The sequence below is a fragment of the Zea mays genome, chromosome 2 (genome assembly GCF_902167145.1).
Source record: "Zea mays cultivar B73 chromosome 2, Zm-B73-REFERENCE-NAM-5.0, whole genome shotgun sequence".
NCBI classification, from domain to species: domain Eukaryota; kingdom Viridiplantae; phylum Streptophyta; class Magnoliopsida; order Poales; family Poaceae; genus Zea; species Zea mays.
The window spans coordinates 218,306,685-218,332,087 of record NC_050097.1 but is presented as its reverse complement, the minus strand read 5'-3'; the positions used below and the strand labels follow the sequence as shown (position 1 = coordinate 218,332,087).

Here is a 25,403-nt window from a genome sequence, read left to right as displayed (position 1 = left end):
CGATCCCTGACTTAGTCGCACCCATCAGGCCTTTGCAGCTTTGTGCTGATGGGGGTTACCAGCTGAGAATTAGGAGTCTTGAGGGTACCCCTAATTATGGTCCCCGACAGGTGGGTCTCTCACAAGACTACTTGAACCATCACATTTACCACACATTATTTCAATAGTGCCCATAAATGTCCGAACTTCAAGCTCGTGACTTTCATTTTGCGATTATTGGTTCAGCCTCGATTGCATTTATCAATGACCCGATAAGAGAGCTTAAAGCACTCATACCTAAGACTTTGTTTTGGATAGGGATGGCAATCGCGCGGGTAGTACACGGATATATAGTTCGCAAATCTATACCCGCGAGACAAAACTTAACCCATATCCGTACCCATAAACGTTCGTGGGTATGGATCTGTATCCATACCCGTAACCGCCGGGTATCCGCTATCCAGTGGATACCCGTTACCCGCCCGCCCACTACAATTTTAGCATTAAACACTAAACAACAATTTTATTACATTTCAAGATAATCATCATTCCAATAGCATTAAATGATAATTTCAGCACCAAACAACATGTTATGGATAAAAATTGATAAATAAGAATTTATGATAATATATAAATATGGATGGCCCACATGTTAGATATCAATTGGGTAACGGGTATAGATACTGGATATCCATACCCGCGAAAAAAATATCCGCGGATACCTTATTATATCCATAACCGTACCCGCGGATATCAAATTCCACCATACCCATATCAAATGGATAATTATCCGCGGTTATTTACCCATACCCGTACCCATTGACATCCCTAGTTTTGGACCCCTTTGCAATCTAGAGAGGCAAGATAGGTGTCGACACATTTGTCTCCCACATTTAATAATGATCTCCGTCATTTCCAAAAAACGAAGGATACTTTTGTTTGGTTAATAGATACCGATACTTTTGTTTGGTTAAGTTTTTATTGATAGAACTAGGTACTACAATCCAATCTAATTATAACTAGTAATCATTACCGCCGCTAAAAAAATCCTATTATTATTCTTTTAATAACGTGTGAACCAAACAGCATCCAGACAGGACGTATTACAGTTGATATCGGTACTCTTCTCATGCCATAAAATAGGTAGACAAAAATATTGAGAACAATGATGAATCGTATATGTGGATAGAAGGATGTAGCGTTCATAGCTAGAGAACGAGCTAGCCCCTTCTATCGAATATACGGAGAGAGTTTTTTTTTTATCTTACACCTGGTTTAGATCATTGAAATTAAATTTCATTCTAATAATAATAATTCAGTCATATATCAATTAAGCTAATTCGATTTTATACAAAATATATTTGTATACTATTATTAGCAAAATGTTACAGATATTTATGTGCTACATTTTTACTATAGAGGACTGAGACGAATGGTGTCATGTAAGTTACAGAGTATAAACAAATTCTACTAATACATAAAATCATTTCTCATCCGCCACCCATAAATGAATGGATCCAAATGCCCCGTTAGAGTAAAATGTATAAGAGGCCATTAAATTTGCACAACTCTGTGGAACTGTTGATTATGAGACTACCTTCAACGATTTTGGCTACAGCTGCCTTAAAAAAACATACCATAGCTATTGTACCACAACGGGTAACTGTAAATGCTCTTTCTATATCTGCCTGATTGGCTATCTGTATCATCTTATTTTGGACCACCATATATGTTGACTTTATTTAAATTTGTGTTTGGTTGACTGCATATGAGAGATGCATGTTGCATAGACAGATGCAAAATAAACCGGGTATCTGCCGGTACGCGCCAAATGTCTGTATCCGACCGGCAAGCACGGCGGAGCCTGCACGTCCACGCGCAGCCATCCATCAGGACGTATATGTATAGGGAGGCAGAATTTTATTGTATAAGTGTAGGAGCAATATGTCCTCTATACATTAATTAAGTCATTTTTAACCTTAATTGTATCCTGTAATAAGATAGTATTGTGTATTATGTTACTATAAATTAGTATAAGATTTTTTATATGTATTATATAAAAAAGGAGTTATAGTGTACGTAGGAGTTTCTTTAAGGAATAGTTAAAAATATTTTAGAAATTATAGATCTCTACTACATACAGTGAGGGCGTCCACAGACGCCGTGCCCCCGGCTCTCGCTCGCGACCTCCCGCACGTCACGCCATCCCTCGCTCCCTCTCCCGATGCCCAAATTTGCGCCGCATTGCCGCGCCCGTCCATCCTTGACCCGTGCTTCTGCCCGCGCCCCCGTCACCCCCTTCTTCCCCCGCACAGGTTCTCTCCCACCGCCACCTCCTTTCCGGCTTCGTTAGGCTGTGGCCGCCACTCTTCCTCCCCGTCGTCGCTCTCTCCACGAGCCGCCGCGTGCGCCCTCACCGGTGACCACGCCTCAGGGCGTTCTCCATAGACAGGCCGCCCTCACGACCCCTCCTCTCCCTCTCTCCACGCGCTCACAACCCCTCCTCTCCCTCTCTCCGCACGCGCCGCTCGTCGCCCACTGCTCTCCCACATAGGGTTACCCTTCACCCCACATCCTATTGTTCGATCTGATCTCGTCACGTCCAACAACGATGGAAACAAGTCGTACTAGCCGTGATGGGGCCCGATCGACACCAGCAGCCGGTGGATGGGATCGCTGCCCCGCTCTCGCCGTCGTTGCCCCATTGGTGGAGGCCCGGTCAGCACCTGCAACCGGCAGATGGGATCGCCGCCCCGCCCCTCGCCGTCGTTGCCCCATCTGTGGAACACCTCGTGGCTGGGGTTGTGCCGCCCATGGCGACCAACCAGCTCACCCTCTTTTTCCATGGCGAGTTGCATTCCAGGCAGATGGACTCGCACAGTGTTGGTTCTCTTTGTCTCCCCTAAAATGCCCCCCTCCTCTTCTACCCTCTATAGATGTGAACTTGTTTTCTCTGCTTGTAGTCAATTCAATTCGCAAGATTGATGAGAGCTATTGGTTTCGTCCGTAGGTCCAAGCCGTGCTTTTGCTGCTTGGAGGGAGAGAGCTGAGCAGGCTGGGTGGAGCATCGTCCTCTACACCTTATAGTAAGGTTAGTGTAATTGATGTTGAATTTTATGTATAATGCCTATTTCATCAATCTGATTACACTGCATGGTAATGATACATGAAAGCTTTCTATTTTTTATTAAATAAAGGACTGCACTATCATTTGTAGCATGATTTAATTAACATATTGTCTTATGATTCACAACTTTTGTAGCATGATTTATTCATACAGTTCATTTTTTCTTGTTCAGTAGTCAGCACGTTGGTCTAAAATTCCAGTTTCAGTAAAGTTGCATTGCCTCATTTATTTGATCTCTACATCAATACTTCGCTGATTTACATATCACCATGATATAACTTGAATTTTAAACATCTTAACAGGTATATGCATGTGCATAATGTTGGAATACTTGTTGAACTGAAATTGAAAACTGAATACTTGTAGCAGCTGTTCTGTTTGCCTTATCACTAGGAAAGCAGTACACTGGATGGGAGCATGTTTCTGATCGACAGCTAATTATTTGGCTTCAGTTGAGTATTACGATTATTTACAGTACCGGATAGAAATACTAGATGGGAATGGATGTTTCTAAAAGTCCGTTAACCCTCCTCTTCAGTTCAAGATTGTGATGATTTGTAGTACTGAATTGGAGGCTTCGATCCCCTGCAATTTATGTGCTACAAGTAAGGGTTTTGTGTGAGAAGGCGAATGAGATTCTAATGGAGGAAAGAAATGTTCAGGTTTGCTATTTTAATCACTTTGAATTAATATTACCAGCAATTCCATTCTATGACCATTTGAGATATCTTGTTTGGGTCTGCTTAACGTTAATTCATGTCTAGCATAAGTTTTGACCTGACCCAGTTAACAATTAAAAAATGGTCCAAATCCCCAGCTGACACTCCACGCGGCCTTGCACAACTAAATGACACCTTATACTACATCTTCATTCCCACACATCATCTTCAAGATTTGATGAAGGATTCCTGAACCGACCTTTTTTTAAGTTTTTTTTAATAAAGCATCGTGGTGGTGGGAAAGAAACACATTCAGAATAGCAGAATAACCTTGTGATCATGAATTGCAGTGCCACCTGAGCTCGCCCACGCTATGCATGGAAGGAGCGGCCGCAAAGCTCGCCCCAAATCTGCCTTGCCCCTGCCCCGGCTCTCAATCCCGCCATCCTCCAATCCGCCGATACCAGCACCCTTCAATCGGCCAATCGGCTATGTCTGTGTTTGCTGATTTAAATATTATGTTCTCACACAGGCAGCTCAAAAAGACAGAAGAGGTAAGCAGCTTCAAGATGAGGCCTAAGTATCGTGAAGAACGGATCAAAAGACTGGAGCAGGTTGTTTCAAGGAAGTTACCTGTTGAATCATATCTTTTACAAGAGAAGGAAAACCTTGTAAAGGAATTAGAAGTCTAACGGGGTCAATTAGATCGTAATCCGAAAATTACAAAAATTGTAATGGAGAATCTACAATTAAAGGAAGAGCTACCAAGGTTAGTATTACTATCTATATTATAGTGTTCTTTAAATGTTTATGGATTCATCTTTTCTTGTGTGATTGTTGGCAAAGAATAACTGATTTTTGAATAGCCTTTTTTGCTTCATGCCAATATTTGTCCTTGTTACGCAAGAAGAAGAATTCATGCCAAAAGCAAACCTCAAACTAACGGTTAGCAGCTAAAATTAGCTGAGTGGTTCAGAACAGACCAGCCAATAAACCATATAATTGTTAGTTATATCTCTTAAATTAGCTGAGTTTTTTTGACATATCTGTGGTTCTCTTCTTCTTCAGTGTTCTGACGTTCTGTCATACAACGTAGCGGTATGTAACGTATCTGCCCGCCGTCTCGCTGGGCCTGATGATCTTCACGACCTGGCCTCGCCTGAGACTGTAGTATCTAGCAATTGGATTCGTGATCTGTATTCTAGGAAGCTGTTGGTCCGATATGCATTCAGAAAAAAAGAAAAGGAAGGGTTACAGACTTCAAGGGATGTATATTGCTTGGAATGCACGGCAAAAATGCACAGAGACTGTCATAAAACTGGCCCGTTCTGTTGTTAAGAGTGCAGAGAATGATGGCATCATCTGACGGCCTGACCCTTGTATTTGCTGCCTCTTTCTTTCTCGGAAGAGATAATAGTGATCACTTTGGCCTGTGAACATGTGAGAAGCTCCTAAACACTGCTCTTGCGTGAAACTAACTCCACCCCAAGAAAGTTCTAGACTTGTTTAGAGCTCGACACCTCCAAATGGAAATGCATTTCCTAACAAATCTAACTATACTTATTTAGGCCTGTTCCAAACCTCTACAGTTAATTATTAGTCAACTAATAAGTTATTTGGCTGGTTTTAGCTGGGTTAGAGCAGCTAACAACTGTTATATAGCTATTTAAGAGATATAACTAACAATTATATGGTTTATTGGCTGGTCTGTTCTGAACCACTCAGCTAATTTTAGCTGCTAACCGTTAGTTTGAGGTTTGGAACACGACCTTAGTATAAAAAAACACTAATATCTTTTCATATTTGTACTTGTTTCGACTAAATGATTTCTGTAACTGTTTTCAGAACTGGAGAAGCACATTGAAGACATGCATGTCCGGATTACCACCCCATTCCACCCAGCTTATGTCACTGCAGAGAGGATAAAGAAGGCGAAGAATCTTGAGTTTCTTCTCACGGCAGGAATCGGCTCCGATCATATTGATCTTCCAGCAGCTGCTGCTGCGGGCTTAACTGTGGCTGAGGTCACTGGAAGCAACACTGTCTCTGTGGCAGGAGATGAGCTCTTGCGCATTCTGATTCTGCTCAGGAACTTCTTGCCTGGGTACCAACAGGTAGTTCAAGACGAATGGAACGTAGCAGGCATTGCCCACAGAGCTTATGATCTTGAAGGAAAAACTGTTGGGACTGTTGGGGCTGGTCGTATTGGCAGGCTCTTGCTTCAGCGTCTTAAGCCCTTTAACTGCAACCTACTTTACCATGACAGACTTCAGATTGACCCAGAGCTTGAGAAAGAAATTGGGGTCAAATTTGAGGAGGACCTGGATGCTATGCTTCCAAAGTGTGATGTGATTGTGATCAACACACCTCTTACGGAGAAAACAAGGTTTGTATTCATCATGTACCTGACATTTCCAAAATAGTTTGACAGTATTTTCTGAGTTTTGTTTGCTGTTTTTTTTTTCAGAGGCATGTTTAACAAAGAGAGGATTGCAAAGATGAAGAAAGGTGTAATTGTTGTGAATAATGCTCGAGGAGCAATCATGGATGCTCGAGCAGTCGCAGATGCATGTTCTAGCGGTCACATTGCTGGTACTTACTACGTTAATATGTTTTCTTTGTCTCTTTACACAACAATATTGCTACATAAGTTAGTCTAATTCTACTGAAGGGGTCCATGAATTAATATTATTTTCCTTAAGCTTGGCATGCTTTGTATTCCGTGGCTTCAGTACGAAAACTTCAAATGAGCTGTTTTGCTTTCCTGAAAAGACACCCTGCCTACATTTTATCTGAAGAATAGGGAAATAATGCGACTATATTCCTACATTGACCGGTACTTTGTGTAACATGGAGCATCTCATTCCCATTTCTCAGGATATGGTGGTGATGTGTGGTTCCCACAGCCAGCACCAAAGGATCACCCCTGGCGCTACATGCCTAACCATGCCATGACCCCTCACATCTCTGGGACTACAATTGATGCGCAGGTCAGGTTCTGAGTTTTGTTACCTGAGTTTGAAAATCTATCTAATTCTAATACCTCATAGGACACTAGGTCTCTGCTTCATGCATTAGCAGAACTCAATAGAATGGCAATCACCTTAAGGCTTTACTGGATTAAAATCGTACTGAGAACTGGAATAATTAGCTAATAGTGTGTCTGTGTACCTTGAGTCCTTGACGACATGTACACTGATAGCACATTTTCATGATGAGTATTTGCTATTCGTTCTCGTGCATGCTGCTGACTATTGCGAGCAAACAAACAATTCATACAGCTGCGGTATGCGGATGGTGTGAGGGACATGCTGGATAGGTATTTCAAAGGCGAGGACTTCCCGGTGCAGAACTACATCGTCAAGGAAGGCTAGCTCGCCAGTCAGTACCAGTGACCGCGCGAGATGTTGCTGTGCTGTGTAGGCTTTTCTGGTGAGAAGCTGCGAGGAAGAAACTCATGTTGCGTACTTGCGTTACTGTATGAGTAGCTCTGAGAAATCTGTCAGCGGCCACCTGTAATAAAAAAATGCCTTGCTGGTATCTCACCGTGGAGATCAACAAGTCCCTTTTTTTCCTTCTCTGTCACTGAACTGCATGCACTGTCTTTTTTCGGCTGTGACAACGCAAATGGTAACGAACTGCATGCACTATGCCATTTGTCACATGTTTGGTTCAACACGCACATGGTAATGAAATCAGGTTGCACTGTAACCAGAGATGGGATCAGAGTGCCTCTAGCGGGGTAACCTGTTTCCAAAGAGAAAAAAACCTAATGCGACACAGAAATGGCCTAGCAAGGATTCTAATGCTTAGCTTCTGTTTCCATATCAAGTTTATGTCATAATTACTTTTTTAAACTGTTGGATTTATTTTGGAAATTATGGTGTGTTCATTTCTGTGTCGCATTCATGGTTCCAAATTGAATTGGGTTTGGTGTTCATTTATCTTTGCATGTGTTGCAGTGAAGGAGGAATGGGTGGAGGGACGAGCAAGATGGCAACGTGATTATTAGGCTATCACTATTGAAACAAACTACCTCTATCGTCAACCTACTAACTTCCATATTCTTCACATTCAGTTTGCAAAATTTACTTGACTAAATTTTTTAGCTTAACATATAACTCAGGGAGACATGCGATTTTTTAGCTTAACATATAGCTATTGGAAGAGAAGATTGCCTCTGTCCAGGAGACCAGACATGCCTTTGGGAGGACAGCGCTGCTCTTGAGTGGGGGTGCTTCACTGGGTCTTTCCATGTAGGTGTAGTGAAAACATTGGTCGAGCATAAGCTTCTGCCTCGGATTATAACAGGATCAAATGTTGGTTCTATTATATGTTCGATTGTTGCTACTCAAACATGGCCTGAGATTGAGAGCTTCTTCACAGACTCATTACAGAATGTTTGACTTACTTGGCTCCTCAGCTCCTTGCCGACGAAGGAAGAAGATGTTGCTCCTCAGCTCCTCGCTGACCCTCTGCTCTTCGGTAAAATTTTTATGTACAACATGTTTGACTTACTCGGCCCATAATTTGTTCATGTGATGATGGATTGCATGTTCTTTTGCTCATGTGGCATTGGATTTAATCGAACTCACTTGGGTTTGTTACCGTATTTTGAGCAGCCTGCAGCAACCTAGGGAAGAGATACCAAGATTGAGGACCTGAACTGAAGATGCTATGTGCCTGTTTAGTTTGGGTCTATTGCATATCTATCGATATATTTGTCTATTATTCGAAATTCTATATTGATTTTTAGAAATAATTTATACGATATTATAATGTTCGTTTGACATCAGTTCATTCCATTTAAGTCGGTGTATCTATAATAATATTACATATTTGTATCGTCAATATAATATTAAAGTTATGATGATATTTATCATACAGATTTTACATATTATAGTGATGTTTATCGTTCTGTATCTATGTTTTATATTAATTTTTAACTCTCGTGGCAACGCACGAGCACATACTTATTATAGTGATGTTTGTCGTTCCGTATTAATGTTTCATATAAATTTCTTAATTCCGTTGCAACACATGGACACATACCTCTAACAATATAACACACATATACATAAGTTATCGTGTTATTATACGGTTCCGTTGCAACGCACGGGCACTCAACTAGTAGATAAAAGAAAGATGTATAGAGGAAATGGTCGAGCCTAAGAGGACGACTCACCGCGCCTTCTCACCGGCAGATGGAACTCTAAGCCACTAGAGTGCTGTTTGGTTCGGTGGGATGTAATGGGATTTGATTATAGTTACATTGTATTGTGTTTGTTTGAGCCACAACGTAACGTGCTACCTTGTAATTGGATACCGACTTAGGGCCTGTTTGTTTACTCCCATGGATTATATAATCTGGATTATTTTTGAAGGATTATATAATCTGGATTATATAATCTAGATTATATAATCTCAGTAGTCCTGTTTGTTTACCCAGATTATTTAAGTTGTTAATAGGATTCTTTTGTATGAGGAAGACAAGAATGCCCTCTATATTTGTACTAGGTTGAAACTCATATGAAAAAAATAATTCAATTGACATTGGCAAATATTGCATTAGCAATATTATCACGGAAGGCATTCATGTCACCTTCTTTATCCTCAAATTGACTAGTACTAGGCGCAAAAACGATTCGGTGGATTATAATGGCAAATAATCTGAAATAAGCACCTCCTCACTTGCTTATGGATTATCATAATCTAAGAGGTTAGATTATATAATCTGCGCAAATAAGCTAGACTGTTTGTTTGCCTCTTAAGATTATTTAATCCAGATTATATAATCTGGGGGTAAACAAACAGGCCCTTATAGATAATAGAGTGTTATCAAATACCTCTCCTATCAAAACGTAATAGGATATCTAACCTATACCAAACAATCTAAGTGATAGCTTACTTCTTTTCTATTTGCAACGTTACCAAATAGTGTTTATGTTGCTGGTCAAATTCTACAACCAAACAACACCTGATTGGGTCAATCGTTTGGTTCGACCTTGACCGCCTGTAGGGGTGCCGCCGAATGAGCTCGCCGCTCTCTCTCTCTCCCTCCTAGCGTGCGGTTGCGGCCTGGTGCTCTAACCTAACTCGCACGAGTTTATCCGCCCATCCTAGTCAGGTCGAAACTTAAACTACACACAACACTGTCTGATCAGATCGGCAGCAGGGTACTGGCTGGTTGACGTCGTAATAGTTATACTAGGTGAGTGCCCGTGCGTTGCGACGGGAATAAAAAAATTGTATGAAATATATAAATGGAACGACAAATATCGCTATGATATGTAAAATCCATGTGGTAAACATTATCAATATTACACAAATTATTTCTAAAGAGTCAATTTAGAATTTTGTAATGACACACAAATATATCGACAATCATACACTAATCTAATCCTTTTTACCACGACGTAGCGACGACAAGCACGACAGGGAGAAGATCATTACGCGGGCGAACTCGATACGGAGCAATGTACGAAGAAGAAGCGACACTCGACGCAGCTTCGGACGTCAGGCGCACACGGCTCGAGCACGCAACAGTTAGTGATGACGGCGAACTTGGACGATGGCAACGACTTTCCAACATCGCAAATAGAGGGCGCGGCTTTCGGCATTGCGAACAGAAATCACCCTCACTTTCCCTCCAGCAGCACCCCTATCCAACATCCTATATTTAATCATATCCTAAGTCACCCTCACTTTCCCTCAAATATGGTGTCGAGAAACTGTTGGAGGAAACATTTAGGAAGAGATTTTTTTTGTCGGATGCACCTATACGGTGACATAGGGGAATTAAGTTTACATTAACAGAATTAATCAAACTTACTTTGTTAAAAACAAAATTATAAAGAAGGAACAACTCTCCAGATATATTATACCTGTCATCACTAAACAGATCAAAGCACAAAGAATGCAAGTAATGTCTCTTGGTCACTTCACGAATTCAAATCATACATTTTACTTCCGGAAAACAAAAATACGAACAGATCATGTCTATTGGTTATATCAATTCAGCAAGAAGTATGAACAGGGCCAGGAAAGCATTCAACGTTGCCAATTAAAGATTCTTGGTTACGTGTACCCTAACGTTCAGCAAGAAGTGCAAGCTGCATTTCTTTCTTCTGTGATGATGGTGCATATCTAAACAGACTCTCTGGTCTCCTAGTCCCTTTAAGCATGTAATCAGTCTTCTTGAATCAGGTGGCCTTACTAATCTCACACCATATACATCGTGAAGCTTCCACTTGCATCTGTAGAATGTAAGGGAAGCTCAATCTGAAATTAAAAGTACATGTAATTGAGCTTCTATTGCCAAGCATCAGACACAAGTTTTTTTCCCTGAAAAGGCGGCAAGAGAGTTTCCACAATTCATTAATAAGAGGGAGAAGCATGCAAGCAAAGGAAGATACGTGTAGAAGGAATATTGCAAAAGAAGGGAAAAGAAACAATCAACGAGGAAATTTTGGTTGGACTTCTTTAATTCTAAAGTAGTCTAGTGTATGCATTATTAAAAGTAAACTCCCTATGTAATTGTTATAAATCAATAAATGGCTCACCCAAAACTGTATAGTTCAATAAAGCCTAGTATATGTTTGCATACTTAGACAAATAATCCTGGTACAAGATCTCATCAGTTGAAAGAAACAGTCACACACCATGTCCCAACCATCACTATAGCTGAAAAGATAAAATTCTCAGAACACCAGGTTTACCCATAAACAGAAACTTAGAACAAAAGGCCCAAATAAAACCTTGAAAAGCAACACATTAACCACCGAGAAGTCAATAGCCACTTTGGAGATTTGGAACAAGCACAACCAAACTCAAGAAAAAGTGTGGTCCTTCTACACATCCACAACATCAAATTATCAACAAATAGCAATGAAATATTGCAGAGGTTTCAAAAGCAGATTACAAGATAAGTGAGCATCAACCTACGAGGTCATCATCAAAAAAGATGGACAGCTAGTAGGAATGTTTCAGTCTGGTGTGCCATGGAGTATTTCATATTCGAGCCTGTTGAAGATCAGAGTTTTCAACAGTGCAGCCCAATCCTTTTTATTCTAACCCTTCATGAATATCTCTCTCTCCTATAGCCGCTATAATATTTGGCAGCATGTTCTTTAATATCATGACCATTGCGACGTTTATATACTTCAAATTGAAGAACTACAGAGACAAAGATAAGGGGTGGGTTAATTAACAGTACTGCAACTGCAAGACTACCACACCAATAAAGTTTACTTCGGAACTGAGACAACTGCAACTTGAAATAAGAAGATGAAATAATATCACATTTTCCTGACAGGTTTAAAAAGATGAAATAATATCACAACTTCAACTGAGCTTTTTTCTAGCCCTAGGTGTGGCTGATGGTAATTTTTCTTTAAAAATCATCATGTGATGTTGGTACTGCTCCCAAATTCTAGTATAATGAATACTTCATCTATCAGCATCTCATACATATTTAAGTTATTATAGACGATAAAAGGAGAGGTTGTAATTAAATTACCTCAGTCATAAAATGGTGCATTCCAAGCTGCTATCTGAGGAGGGCTGGGAAATATTGGGATCACAAAGAATAGTTACCTGCTTCCATCAAATAGATTCATTTTTGTGTATATGTGTGGGACGAATTTTCATGGGATGTCTTCTTGTTCTGTAAAAAGAATCTGTAGTCATATCAAAAGGAACCTAAGCACCAAAAGTAATCAGACCATATGGTATACTGCATGTTCTGAATTGAGATGGCCATAGACTTACGAAAGTGCAAACAAATGCTAGTTGAACTTTGGCAGCTGCACCTTTGATTCTAAGTGCGCACACAGCCCCTAGATCTGCGAAATCAATATGATAAAATACATTGATATATAATGTCTCACAGTCTAGCATAGGTAGGAATAATTGTATAAAGCAACTGCGACCATTAAACAAAGATGGGATGGACAATAATACATGTAGCAGAGACCATCCCTTTCATCAGTTCCACGCTATCAGGCTTGTCATGCGCTTCCTTGGTCCATGCGTTAATCCTGCAAAAGTAGAAGTCCACTTATTCATAACTCATAAGAGAGATGAACTGGATGGAATCGTTGGTAAGGAATACATGATATTTGAGGATCACCTTTCATCAAATGCTTAAACCAGATCTTCAACTCAGATTTAAATTCGGATCGAAGCAATACATATCAACTACCTGTTATATCTGGAAGTCAACCCAACACTCCTAATCACAACCAAAATATATAAGCTATCATATTTTGGGGTGCAATTTGAAAAACTATGTTCCTATAGAAAACAAAATTGTCTACATCTAAGCAAAACAATTCACAACAGTAAAACATGATTTATAAGTTTGGGGAATGGAAGAACTTCACTTCTTTCAAATAGAGAGCGGAAGATACTAAATGGAAACTAAAATTCTAAAAAGATGTATACATGTAAACTTTTTGGACACCACACGACAAAACAATTTGTGGTTGCAGATTATCATGTATTCCACTTCTTAATAAACAACAACTTTTTAATGGGAGCACACAGAAGTTATGAATCAAATACTGAAATAGATACCAGTGAATTAATCCCATGAAAGGAACATCAAATACACATTAAGATGTACAGATGGAGCAAACATTAACCTGGTCATAATGCCATTTCAGCTTGCAGTGCAGCCAATTTATCGTCTTTAGCTGTAGCTTTCTGTGAAGCAGGGCGAGCTGGTTGCTTGTTGCCTGGGACATGCACTGGATGCATTGAAAGAGCTGCAACAAGCTCTAGAAGCTGAGATTCCAACTCTTCTCCTTCCAGTTCTTCAGGTTTTGCATCTAGTTCATCATGTAAGTTTTTTCGGTGCAATGGGTGCTTAGTGTGTTAGAGAAAACTATGCACGACAAGGTTGCAAATCTCAAATGCCCACCATGGTAGTGTGCTGACCGGCCGTCCCCTGCCAAAAGTGCAAAATGAGTAAAACCACTCGCGTTGAGACAAGAATTTGTTTTGTTTCTGAAGCATCACAACATCTAGCATCGGTTCACATGAATGCTAGAGTGGCTACAAAGGTAGAAGTCTGATTCACTTGGATGACATATCTTCGTGTCAACCGCGGTTCCTAAGAACACAATAAAATTAGTATCCAGAAACAATAAGAATGCATAGGAGAGCCTCATATATATATAAATATATATATATATATATATATATATATATATATATATATATATATATATATATATATATATATATATATATATATATAATATACATACATACATATATGATTCATCAAATAGTAGTAATGTGGCCTCATCAGTTTCAAGAACAATTGCACAATAGCAAATTTGTTTTACCTGGCAAAATATTTCCACGTCGATCTGTCTGTTTGTGTGAACAATGATCTTCAGGACAAAATCGTGTGTGATGGCGCTTTTGCACCACAATGAATGTAACTGGAGGAAGGTAGCCCTCTTCCAAGCTGGCACACGCCTAAGTACAAACACAAACAATAAATTATGTAAACACAGTTAGGAGAATACATCAAAAGAGAATAATATTGTGAAGAAAATACCTTTCTAATTGCATCCACTTCATAAAGCAAGAACCGACTAAACTGCTCCTCACTGGCATGTCTCTACAAATCAAGGAAACAAGTAAAATAACTCCAGGATTCTTCTCCAAGTATACAAGGTGTAGTTGTTTAGCTGGTGAAATATGTACTAACATGAAGAAAATTGGCAGCTGTTTTTCTTTACATGCAAGAAAAAGAGATTAAGTTCAGACAGCAACATGATTCATTCAAACAGACAATTACGAACCCATAGAAATTTTCCTATTTGGTTTGCGGCTCCCATTTGCCTTATAGAATGACACGAGTAGTTCCATGAAGCAAAAATATGACATTTAAAAAAAGGACAGATTGTTTATCTGAAGAACTAAGTTAGACAACTAAGATGTTTAGCATGCTTGATCATTCCACAGTGAACAAATCCCTTTTGTGGATCCTTCACTTGTGTGAAAAGATCAGCTATGATATCTTCCCTATGCCCTTGAGAAGACACCAAGCACATGTACTTTGAAAATTCTAGCCAATCCATTGATGCAACAACTAATCATAAACTTTTACATGACCAATTAGAAACCAAAAACACACGAAAATTCTGACAAGGTGCAGCACCTTATGTGCATTTTTGCATAAAGGTGTGAGGCCTCAACCTCAGTATTGAGCTGTCTGCGGCCGACGGCGCGACGCGACGTGTCACGGACTTCACCCATCACAAGAACATACAAAATTTGCAGCCTAGGAACACCCACCATGGAGCAAAACTCCCCAGTTATATAGGACAGAACACAACTCGCAACTAATTAGAACTTAATTAATACTCATTCCTTCCTCTGTACAAAAAGGCCACCTGCATGTATCCATATTCAGCTCCGTAAACAATCCTAAATTTCATAAAAAAATCTACTACTGTTTGATTCTGCCCATGTGTATTTCATTTCCAGAGGTAGGAAATCTCCATGGATCCCGCACCAACCGCCTGGCCAGACAACTGAGAGGAAATCAAGGGGGAGGGCACGCCATAGTAGGAGTATAGGATGGGTGTGCAGTGCAGTGCACTGACCATGCTGAACTTGCTTTTGCCGTCGCTGTAGCCGCTGATAAGCACCGCCTGGCCGCTGCTCGTGCCCTTGCAGACGCCCGACGGTGGACGGTGATCCTCCCACTTCCAGTTCCCGATCCTAGACAGACAGTGAGAGGAATGGAGATATGTTTTAGATGTATGGGCACGGGGATTCCAGCACCGGACGATGAGCTTCCAAATTACCTGGACATGTTGTAGAGGAAGGGGAGGTCGAGGACGGAATCACTGTGGCACGCGGCGACGACGGCGTGGAGCTTGGCGCCGGGCACCAGCGGCCGGACGCTGTCGATCTAGGCGTAGAAGCTGCAACAGGCTCTAGAAGCTGAGATTCCAACTTTTAGAAACTGGAGACCGCAGATTCCGTCGATCTGGGCAAACCTTCCATGGAGAGCGCGGATCGAGGCCACAATCCCATCCGCGTAGCTACGGGCATTCTCCAGATCTGGATCGTTGCACAGCAGGGCAAACACAAAAGGGAAGCAGGTCGTGCAGAGCGCCGTGCAGTGAACCAACAGTACGCCGCATTAGCTACAGGAGGGTGAGGCGAGTAGCTAGTGTAGCCTGTAGGCCTCTTTTGGCCGCCACAGGGAGAGTGAGGGACGGGACGTCGATGCTGATGAAATCTTCCATGAGCCCCGACCCCAAGTACTTGCGCCCAGCCCACATGCTTCATGCCCAAGCTCTTCGGCCAGAGGAGCCCAAAGAGCAGCAGCACCGACAAGAAACCCAAGGGCGGCAAGCCCAGGCAGCGGCCTTGTGTATCCTAAAATCACCCCCAATAATCCCCAAGAACGACAGGATTCGATTTCCGAAATGCAAAATCACAAGCAAAAAGGAATGAATCAAGAACGTAGGGCGTGGAGGAAGGGGGAAGGGGGCTTGCAGAGCTCGGACCTCTGGTTCTCAAGGCGGAGGGAGGGCGTGGATGAAGAAGGAGCTTGCCACCTGCGGAGCTCGAACCTTTGGTTCTTGGGGGCCGATTGGCGGCCGCGGCGGCAGTTGCAAGGTGACGATTAGCGGGCGGGGGTGGAGCGCATCCCGGGCGGCGGCAACTGCGTTGAGGGACGGTGGAGACATCAAGTGGGAGGCTTAGGAAATAACGCTCGGTGGTTTTCCTCTCCCTCGGCGCCGCACGCTCGACCTCGACACCGCACGCTCTTCTATGCGCTGAATCAGGCGAGGTTGAGGCCGTGCGTGCGTAAGTGGCGGAGCTGGCAGAGCGTTGAGGTCGTGGTCATGGGGGAGGAGGTCGAGGTCGTGTGCAGAGTGCGGCGCGCCGTCGTGGAGTGAAGGGCACCGCCACACCGAAGAAGATGACAGGCGCCGTATGCTGGGCTGCACAATGGGCCGCACCAATTGTTGGGCCGCACGAACCACTGGCTGCATAACAGGCGCTGCTATGAGGTTTTTTGATTAGTGCCATACCGGCCACCGAAAGTGTCGAAACGTAGCTTATAAGCGTCAGTGTGTGTTGTTCGTTGTTCATACTAACGCCTCTAGTGCTGCATCAAAATGAATTTTTGGCGCGTCATTGTACGACCGTCGGTGGCAGAACATGTCAGAGGCAGACTACTATTGCTTACTTAATAATTGGTCGGTGGCAGAACATGTCAGAGGCAGACTACTATTGCTTACTTAATAATTACTTAATAAGTAGTAGAGATATGGATCGGCTCTGCATGCACGTGTCATGTCAGATCAGCACGGGAGAGGGCACGACCGGGCATAGGCATATGCGAGCCGTGCGCTTGTATAGGGCCCCCAAAAATTGAGCCCCCCCCAAACTTAGCAGGTCCATCTAGTTTTATGATCTTCTACAACGTAACACATGATAATATGTAGCACCTATTTTGCTCTCTATCATGTCGCTGCGCTGAAGCGGAACTATCGAGCGTTGTACCGAAGAATGAATCTAGGATCTTAAAATGTATGTCCACGTGAACGAAGTTATCTAAATTAAAGCTACTAAATTTATATTTGTGTTCTACTATGACATAAAAGGATATATTATTTAAGCCACAATAGCACTCGAGAGTGAAGCCTGGGAGAAGATTGAATATAAACATAATGTACAAAATTTTCTTTGAAAACCCACCAAAGGACCGATGTTGTTCAATATGTTCCTTTAGATATTCTACTATAATATATATTACTGTAAATTGTATAGTGTTATTAATGATCTTTAATAAAATATAGATCGCACCGCTTTAGATTTTGTACATGGCATCAAATTTCGGAGGCCCAGACCTGGAGAGGGTCGGGTAGGACAAGCGAAGAAGACACACAGGCGAGATTGGATCTACGGCGTCGGGGACAAGCTGGCTGATTTGGTTGCGTTAACAATGATTGCCCATGACTGGCTGCTGGGCCGGGGGTGGGGCTACCTCGGGGCTCGAATCTCTAGAAGATGCATGCGCGGCTGTCACGACTCACGAGCACTGACCGGCCTGTGTTCCTGCGAATGCATCTACGCAGAAAGCACATAAAAAAAAAGAGAATGCCTCCCACAACTGGAATGCAGCACACCAGTTAGCTAGTAGTAGTACGTAGTATCAACGTAGTAGCAAGCGTTGTAATATACTAGTACAATTGAACTTGATTGGCTGCTAGACAAACAGCACGCAGGATCCCAGATCTTTGGAAGTAGCCACTATCAACGTACGCCTGTTGGAGTATTCTCAGTATTAATTCTCCCCGGTCATAAAAACTAGTTAGGCCCAACCTGTTGGTGGTGGGGGGTGGGGATGTATTTTATGGTTTTACTGCGATATATAATAGTACTACTTTCATACTCGAATATTTATCACCGGTTAATTTATTTTTAGACTAAATCACGATAAATAAAATGAACGTAGGTAGGGCATGTTTAGTTCGCTGGCTAATTTACTACACTTTGTCTAACTTTTCTGTTTAAGGTTAGTTCTTAAATTCAGACGACTAACATTAGATAAAGTGTGACATAGTTAGCCACGAACTAAACAGACATGTAGTATTTTAGTGCTAAAGACGTTTGCTTGGTCCTCCAACTGCAGCGTTTGTAGGGTTTTGGGTTTTCCTTTTTGGTTAGAGTTTTGAATACTCAAGTGGGGTCGGGACAAAGTTTTCGTGGCACCGGTGCGTCCACGCCTCGCTCTCGTACTCCCGCGCAGGCACCTACTACCTGTTCTCCCCTCTCCGTACGTCCTTCTCTCTCCGCTGCCCTGTCACGTGCATTGGGATTTGGGAAGAGTGGCACTGTGGCACACGCGATTCTCTTTCCTTTGCCGGTTGATCCGGTTCCTACGTCCTACCTACCCACTACCCTCTACTCCAAGGTCGTAGTTGGAGGAGGTAGAGGTAGATCCACATCCAGTCCAGTCCAGCCCCGTCGCGCGGAGAGGACAAGCGGATCCTGTTCCTGTCCCTCCTGCATGCATGCGGCCCGACGTTGTGCATGCATGCAAACAGCCATGTGGACTGAAGCAGAACAGTTTTTTTTTTTTAAAAAAAAAGAGCAAACACATTGGGTCCGTCCATTTAGGAGAGCGGCAAGGACAAGTCACGTTGTACTGGCTTGTGCACTTCTTGGCGCAACACTGTAGGTAGGAACAGTCACTTCACTAGCTTGCCGCAGTAGCACTCAGATTCTGCATTGTAGTCTGCTGTTGCCTGTTTGTGCGTGTGGTTTGGGTGCAGTAGAGGAAAATCATAGTGCTCACTCCGTCCCAAATTAGTATCACGTTTGAGATCTTTTGAAATGGCGTGCATCAAGCATTGTATGAATCTATCAATAAAAGCCTTGGGACGGATTCTCATACTAACGGAAGTACTAGTCTTTATGTTATAGAGACATACAGTGGTATTTCTAACAATGGTATTTTTTTGTAAACCATGCTGGTTTTTTAAAAAGCTGAGCTACCACACAGCGGCTTATAACTGTTAGCGCTGCTGTGACCAACTACCCTGATTGCTAATAAATAGTAACTTGACAACTTGAACGTTTTGGGTTGGGCAGACAAGGACATTTTAAGGACGTACGTGTGGTGTGTGTAGTGTGTACCAACCACCAAACAAGGCCTTCAATAGGGTTGCTCTCCAGTGGCGGTCCAAGCTGCGGACCCATTGCTGCCGTGGATATTTTCGTACAGGCACAACAGGAGGGGTCGGGACTCGGGACCGTGGTGATTGGGCCAGACAACAACTCGATACCTGCAGCAGCAGCTAGCGTACGTACGTCACAGCCAGGCTGGCTCGCAGGTCGCAGCACACACGACACGACGACCGGGATATGGTCACCGCCGCGCCATGCATGCACATGCATGGTAGTGAAACGCCACGGTATATCTACTACCATCAGATCAGGTAGTATAAAAAAAAGCCTACGGGGTACTGCTACCTCAACGAGCGTATCTGCTTTTTTTTTTGGTAAAAGAATTTGTTTTTGCAAAGCTAGCTCCTACGCTGCCGCCGCCATGCACCGCTTCGCCGCCGACAGGGCGCGCCGCGCGGTGGCCGCGTCCCTGCGCGGCGCAGCTTCCAGAGCAGCAGCAGCGCCGTCGCGTCACGCTCCGGCGCCTCGCCATCCAACCTCCCCAGTCGGGGCGGCGGCGCCGGTTGCTGCCGCCGCCATGGCGAGGGCCGCCATGTCCACGGCGGTCGCGGGCGTGCCACCACCGGTGTCGCTCGACACCATCAGCCCCAAGGTGCCGCCAGTGTCGCTCGACACCATCAACCCCAAGGTGCCGCTTTTGTGCCCCCGGCCCCTCCCTCCCCTTCTTCTTTGGTTCCTCTGTTTAGCTAGTTTGGGATGCTCTCTGTCTGGTGGACAGCAAACCGTGCGCATGCATGTCCGTGCAAAACGCTGTTCCGTTTGCACTTAGGAGGAGTACTTGTTTTGCACTAATTGCTGGAGAGATAGCCTAGTGTGCTGTGCTGTGCTGCTGCTTTTTTAGTTGGGTCGCCCTGTTCCGTTCGTGCTGTAATCGTTGGGAGTCCAGTGTCCATGGACTGCAAACTAACTGTATTACCCTCTGTCAATTGATGTGATTTGTTTTTGTTCCTTCAGGTCTTGAAGTGTCAATTTGCAGTCCGGGGAGAGATTGTCACACGTGCTCAGGTATGTCAAATATAAACCCCCCCAAAAAAAACGAAAAGAAATATAATCGATAGTAATTTTTTGCGTCTCGAGTAACTTGGAGAATGGAGATATTTATCGCTACCCCACGTTCTTAATTCAAAAAAAAATCAACTCCTGTCCCATACTACTTCTTATTATTTGAAAGAGGAGTTAGGCTAGAAGTCGATCCTGTCTGTATATGCTGACGCTGACATTATACAACCTTACATTTATTATTTGAAAGAGGAGTTGACTACGAGGGAATTGTTTCTAAAACGATTCTGTTTGACTCGGTTATGATCTTGATTTCCTTGTTGCAGAAATTGCAACAAGAACTGCAGAGAAATCCAGAATCGCTTCCTTTTGATGAGGTTTGTATTCTGGATCCCATGAGCTAGCTACTAGCTGCATCTCTCTTCGCTTATTGCTTTCGATGGTCAATGGAGTTTATGTTACACTTACACCTATTTATTTTAATGGCAGATACTCTACTGTAACATTGGAAATCCCCATTCCATTGGCCAACAGCCAGTTACCTACTTCAGAGAAGTGAGTCTGCGTTCCTTGGTGTTTTGGTTGTGGAACAACAACCGATGGAACGGTTCATGGTTGCTTACTATATACTAGCTCGTGTTGCCTTTTTCAGGTTCTATCTTTATGTGAGAATCCAGCTCTCCTGGACAAAAGTGAAACGCATGCTTTATACAGGTACATGCAAGAATTCAATATTAGAGAAGCAAGAGTAAATCGGTGCTAATGGAATATTTGCATATTGACACGCTTAATTTTGAATAGGTTTCATAGTTACTAAACTGATCATTTATGTGTTAAGTAGGTGGCCAACTACACAATTTGTTGTTGGGCCTAGCTAGAATGTTGATTTATGTTTATATTTTCATACAGGTCAGATGCTATAGAGAGAGCACGGAAAATTCTAGACAAGATACCAGGAAGAGCTACAGGAGCATATAGCCACAGTCAGGTACATATACATTGCACTCTTGGATGAATGCTGTTATGGCTGGATGAGCCTGTTTACGCATGTTGCTCTCTATTTCAGGGTATAAAAGGTTTACGTGATGAAATTGCTGCCGGAATTGCTGCCCGTGATGGGTTTCATGCAAGCGCAGATAACATCTTCCTAACGGATGGAGCAAGCCCAGCGGTATGTACTATACATCTTCTTTTGATGATTTGATCAGTGGTAGTTCATTTATGTGGAATCAGGACTTATTCATCTAAGTGTACTCGGTTGACTGTTCATAAGGATAAAACTTGCCATCGTTACTGATAACTGATATAGTGCAATTTCTTTTTTGAACTAGGTACACATGATTCTGCAGTTATTGATAAGGTCCGAGAAGGATGGCATTCTTTGTCCTATTCCACAGTACCCATTGTACTCTGCATCAATTGCTCTTCATGGTGGTTCCCTTGTACGTTCTGTGACAATGTTTCTAAGTTGTATGTTACTGCAGTTTTAGGCAATAATCTGAGTTTAAACCCTTCATATAGTTCACTGAGTTCACTAAAGTCATTTCATAATGACTAGTGAATTGATCATCGCAAGTCAAAGTTGATTTGTATATGACTGTTGTTAAATGATACTAACAAAGCGAACCTGCAGTAATATGATGATCTGTATGTCTAACAATTTGATTTGCGAACAATTTTTCTTTCAGGTTCCTTATTTCCTTGATGAAGAGACAGGGTGGGCACTTGAGGTTGATGAGCTCAAGAAACAACTTGAGGAGGCTCGATCTAAGGGCATCAGTGTCAGGGCGCTTGTTGTCATAAATCCAGGAAATCCAACAGGACAGGTAATTATTTATCTGTTTGTTACACAAAAAAAATGACAAATCTTGCATGGTTCTCACTAAAAAAATATACCTCACAAGGCATCCGGGTTACTATTGTAACATGTTGTAATATTATGAGATAAAAAAATACCTACAAATAATGGCATCCTATCCCATTTTTGTACAAGAATTATGGTTGTAAGAGCCGAGACGAGGCAATACCCTCAAATGATGGTAAAGCGTCTTCTGAGAGCATCTTCAATAATGTGACCTATAAAAATGCACTAAACATTAATATATATTATATAATTTAGGGCACGAGCAAAAAAATTAAGCTCCAACAATAAAGCCCCAAATCAAGTGATTAATATATATTTCGTTCGTCTAGAAATGAAAATTTTATAAAGCGTTCATTCATTTAGATTTAGATATTTAGATTTAGATATGGGACAACCCAACAAGATGCAGTATATTATGAGTTTATGACACTTCAGAAAGTGATCTATATTTTTTGACAATTTTTTTTTTAACTAGGGCGATGTTATGGATAGTTTTTATAGCTCAAACCCTATAATTTAATTTGGACATCGAGACAAGCCACCGCTCTTGGTATATCTATTCTCTCCCACAGGGTCTCAATATCCCACTCGCGCTCTCAGTATCATGTGAGCATGTAATTTATTGATAGTGATCTGTCACGTCAGTAGTGTAACCTGTCACGTCAATGTCCTGATCTAGCGGTCCCCCAAGACTGTGGCCTTTCTCTCATTTTCCCTGGCACATTGGTGTCACGACACGACAATAATGGTTTTGATAGTGACCGCCTAACACGTACTATTATTCTGTAACAGGTCCTTACCGAGGAAAACCAGAAGAAAATTGTTGAATTCTGCAAGAATGAAAGGCTCGTTCTTCTCGCGGATGAGGTGAGCCAGAGAGCTTGCGTGTTTTGAGGGTTTTCGCCATAACAATACCCGTGAGCTATTTATTTTATCCATCGATCTCACTACCTATAGGTTTACCAAGAAAACATATATGTCGAAGACAAGCAATTCCACTCGTTCAAAAAAATCGCACGGTCGCTGGGATACACTGATGACGACCTTCCTTTGGTATCGTTCCAGTCGATTTCTAAAGGTAATCCAAAATCAGACTCAGGTGGTTTGAGTTCTATGTACTTCGATCTGTGCATGCTTCCTATTCTGTTGTTCCTCTCTACTAGTTTTTTTTTAAAAAAAATCCTGTAAAATTAAAGTTACTCTGTGTGCTGGATTGCTGCTGCTGCTAGGCTACTATGGAGAATGTGGAAAGCGAGGTGGTTACATGGAGATAACTGGGTTCAGTCCTCAAGTACGGGACCAAATCTACAAGATGGCATCGATAAATCTGTGCTCCAATATCACCGGCCAAATTCTTGCTAGCCTTGTCATGAACCCACCAAAGGTCCGTGTATGATGCTTAATTAGGAAAACTCTTTAAGCAAAACGATAATGCATGGCAGTAAACTAATAAGGTATTTGCTACCTACACAGGCTGGGGATGAATCCTTCGAATCCTTCAGGTTAGAGAGGGATGGTATCCTTTCATCGTTGGGTCGCCGTGCAAAGGTTAATTAGTTTGTGCTACTATACTCCTGCCCTTTCTTTCTAACCTGTACATTATATATTGTTATATATATATATATATATATTCTTTATTTATTTGTCACAGGCTTTGGAAGAAGCATTCAACAGTTTAGAAGGTATTACATGCAATAAAGCCGAAGGCGCGATGTATCTGTTCCCACGCCTTCACTTACCCCGGAAGGCGATTGGAGCTGCCCAAGCAGCCGGCACTGCCCCAGATGCTTACTACGCTAAACGCCTGCTAGAGGCCACTGGGATCGTCTTCGTCCCTGGTTCTGGTTTTGGACAGGTCCCCGGAACATGGCACATCAGATCCACGATACTGCCGCAGGAGGACAAAATACCTGGGATAGTATCTAGGTTCAAGGAGTTTCACGACAAGTTCATGGATGAATTCCGTGATTATTGAGTGTCCATCTCAGTTCAGTCATTGCATGAATTCTGCCAAGAGGGCATCCTGTCATTTTGTCGCGATCGGCACCGTCTGCCCGAGTTCCAGCCACGGTCGGTCGGTCGGTACCGACTAGCTAGCTAGCGGTGGATCCGTGGATGACCACCGATGAACCGTTCGGTATAGACCATCTCTGCTGCCACGTGTGTCGTCTTTTCATTAGTCCACATTATTTCGATGTCCAAAATATTTTAAGAACCTAAGGAAATATTTATGAATCATGTAACATTTATATTTACATATTATATTTTTTATGTTTGTGTCAATTTTATTTATGATGTACAAACTATGTAATTTGTATTTCTTTTATGAACTATATAATTTTATTTGTTCAATTATATATTTAGATGGTTTTTTTATTTCGATAAAAATGTTGTGTTTCATTTAAAATATAAAGGCTGTAAAAATTGTTGAACGTATCGTTGAGGTGGCTTGTAGGCTGATGACGAAGGTTGTGAACTAAAGCATGTGATAGATAAAGGCTTCCTGTGATAGATATAGACTCAGTACTGAAACAAACATCCTAAGGTTACTAATTGGTGTTGCCCCCTCATCGTCCTATGGATGCATGAACAAAAAAAAACATCTTAACTTCTGTTAGGATATATGGCTAGCAGATCATGTATATGGTAATAAAAATATTGTTTTATGTTATAGATTGTATTATTTATAGAGTGCTATAGACGATATTATTTGAAATAACTGGATCTTCGAAAGCACTACGTCCACGGTGATGGGCTGCAAAGAAATGTTTTTTTACTGTCACCAGAGGGACCATATCCGCTTGTATTATTCATTGAAACAACCGGGCAAAAAAAACACCATACAAAGAAATGTTCAAAATAGATAGGATTAGAAAGTGGATACAACAACTCGATCGAGTCTTTGGCTGTCAGGAGTTCAGGCACCACACATGTTGGATTCAGTGATCGATGCCCTGATGTCCGACACAGTTCACGGCCACCATTGAACCCACGGGTAAACCGCCTCGCGGGAGCTGTTGGTAGGTCCGTCAGTGTAGGA

General features: G+C 42.2%; 1 protein-coding gene and 2 pseudogenes across 3 annotated transcripts; all 3 read left to right on the top strand.

The window, feature by feature from the left end:
- The first annotated feature begins 2,615 nt into the window (after positions 1-2,615).
- On the top strand, positions 2,616-6,425 carry LOC103649308 (PLN03139 superfamily protein pseudogene; annotated as a pseudogene). Its single transcript, NR_161311.1, has 7 exons — positions 2,616-2,861; positions 2,990-3,070; positions 3,476-3,557; positions 3,645-3,768; positions 4,116-4,534; positions 5,611-6,151; positions 6,233-6,425. The product of NR_161311.1 is annotated as a PLN03139 superfamily protein pseudogene (transcript).
- A 199-nt stretch (positions 6,426-6,624) lies between these two features.
- On the top strand, positions 6,625-7,094 carry LOC109944084 (PLN03139 superfamily protein pseudogene; annotated as a pseudogene). The gene is made up of 2 exons (NR_163573.1): positions 6,625-6,755; positions 7,047-7,094. The product of NR_163573.1 is annotated as a PLN03139 superfamily protein pseudogene (transcript).
- Positions 7,095-19,807: 12,713 nt separating this feature from the next.
- LOC100279149 (alanine aminotransferase10) lies at positions 19,808-24,746 on the top strand. The gene is made up of 14 exons (NM_001346063.1): positions 19,808-20,128; positions 20,455-20,505; positions 20,826-20,876; positions 20,989-21,054; positions 21,152-21,213; positions 21,409-21,487; positions 21,566-21,670; positions 21,831-21,941; positions 22,188-22,325; positions 23,156-23,230; positions 23,321-23,441; positions 23,593-23,747; positions 23,837-23,911; positions 24,015-24,746. Exons 1-14 carry the CDS (start codon positions 19,862-19,864, stop codon positions 24,336-24,338), a joined length of 1,680 nt encoding a protein of 559 aa, NP_001332992.1. The 5' UTR covers positions 19,808-19,861; the 3' UTR covers positions 24,339-24,746.
- The last annotated feature ends 657 nt before the right edge of the window (positions 24,747-25,403 follow it).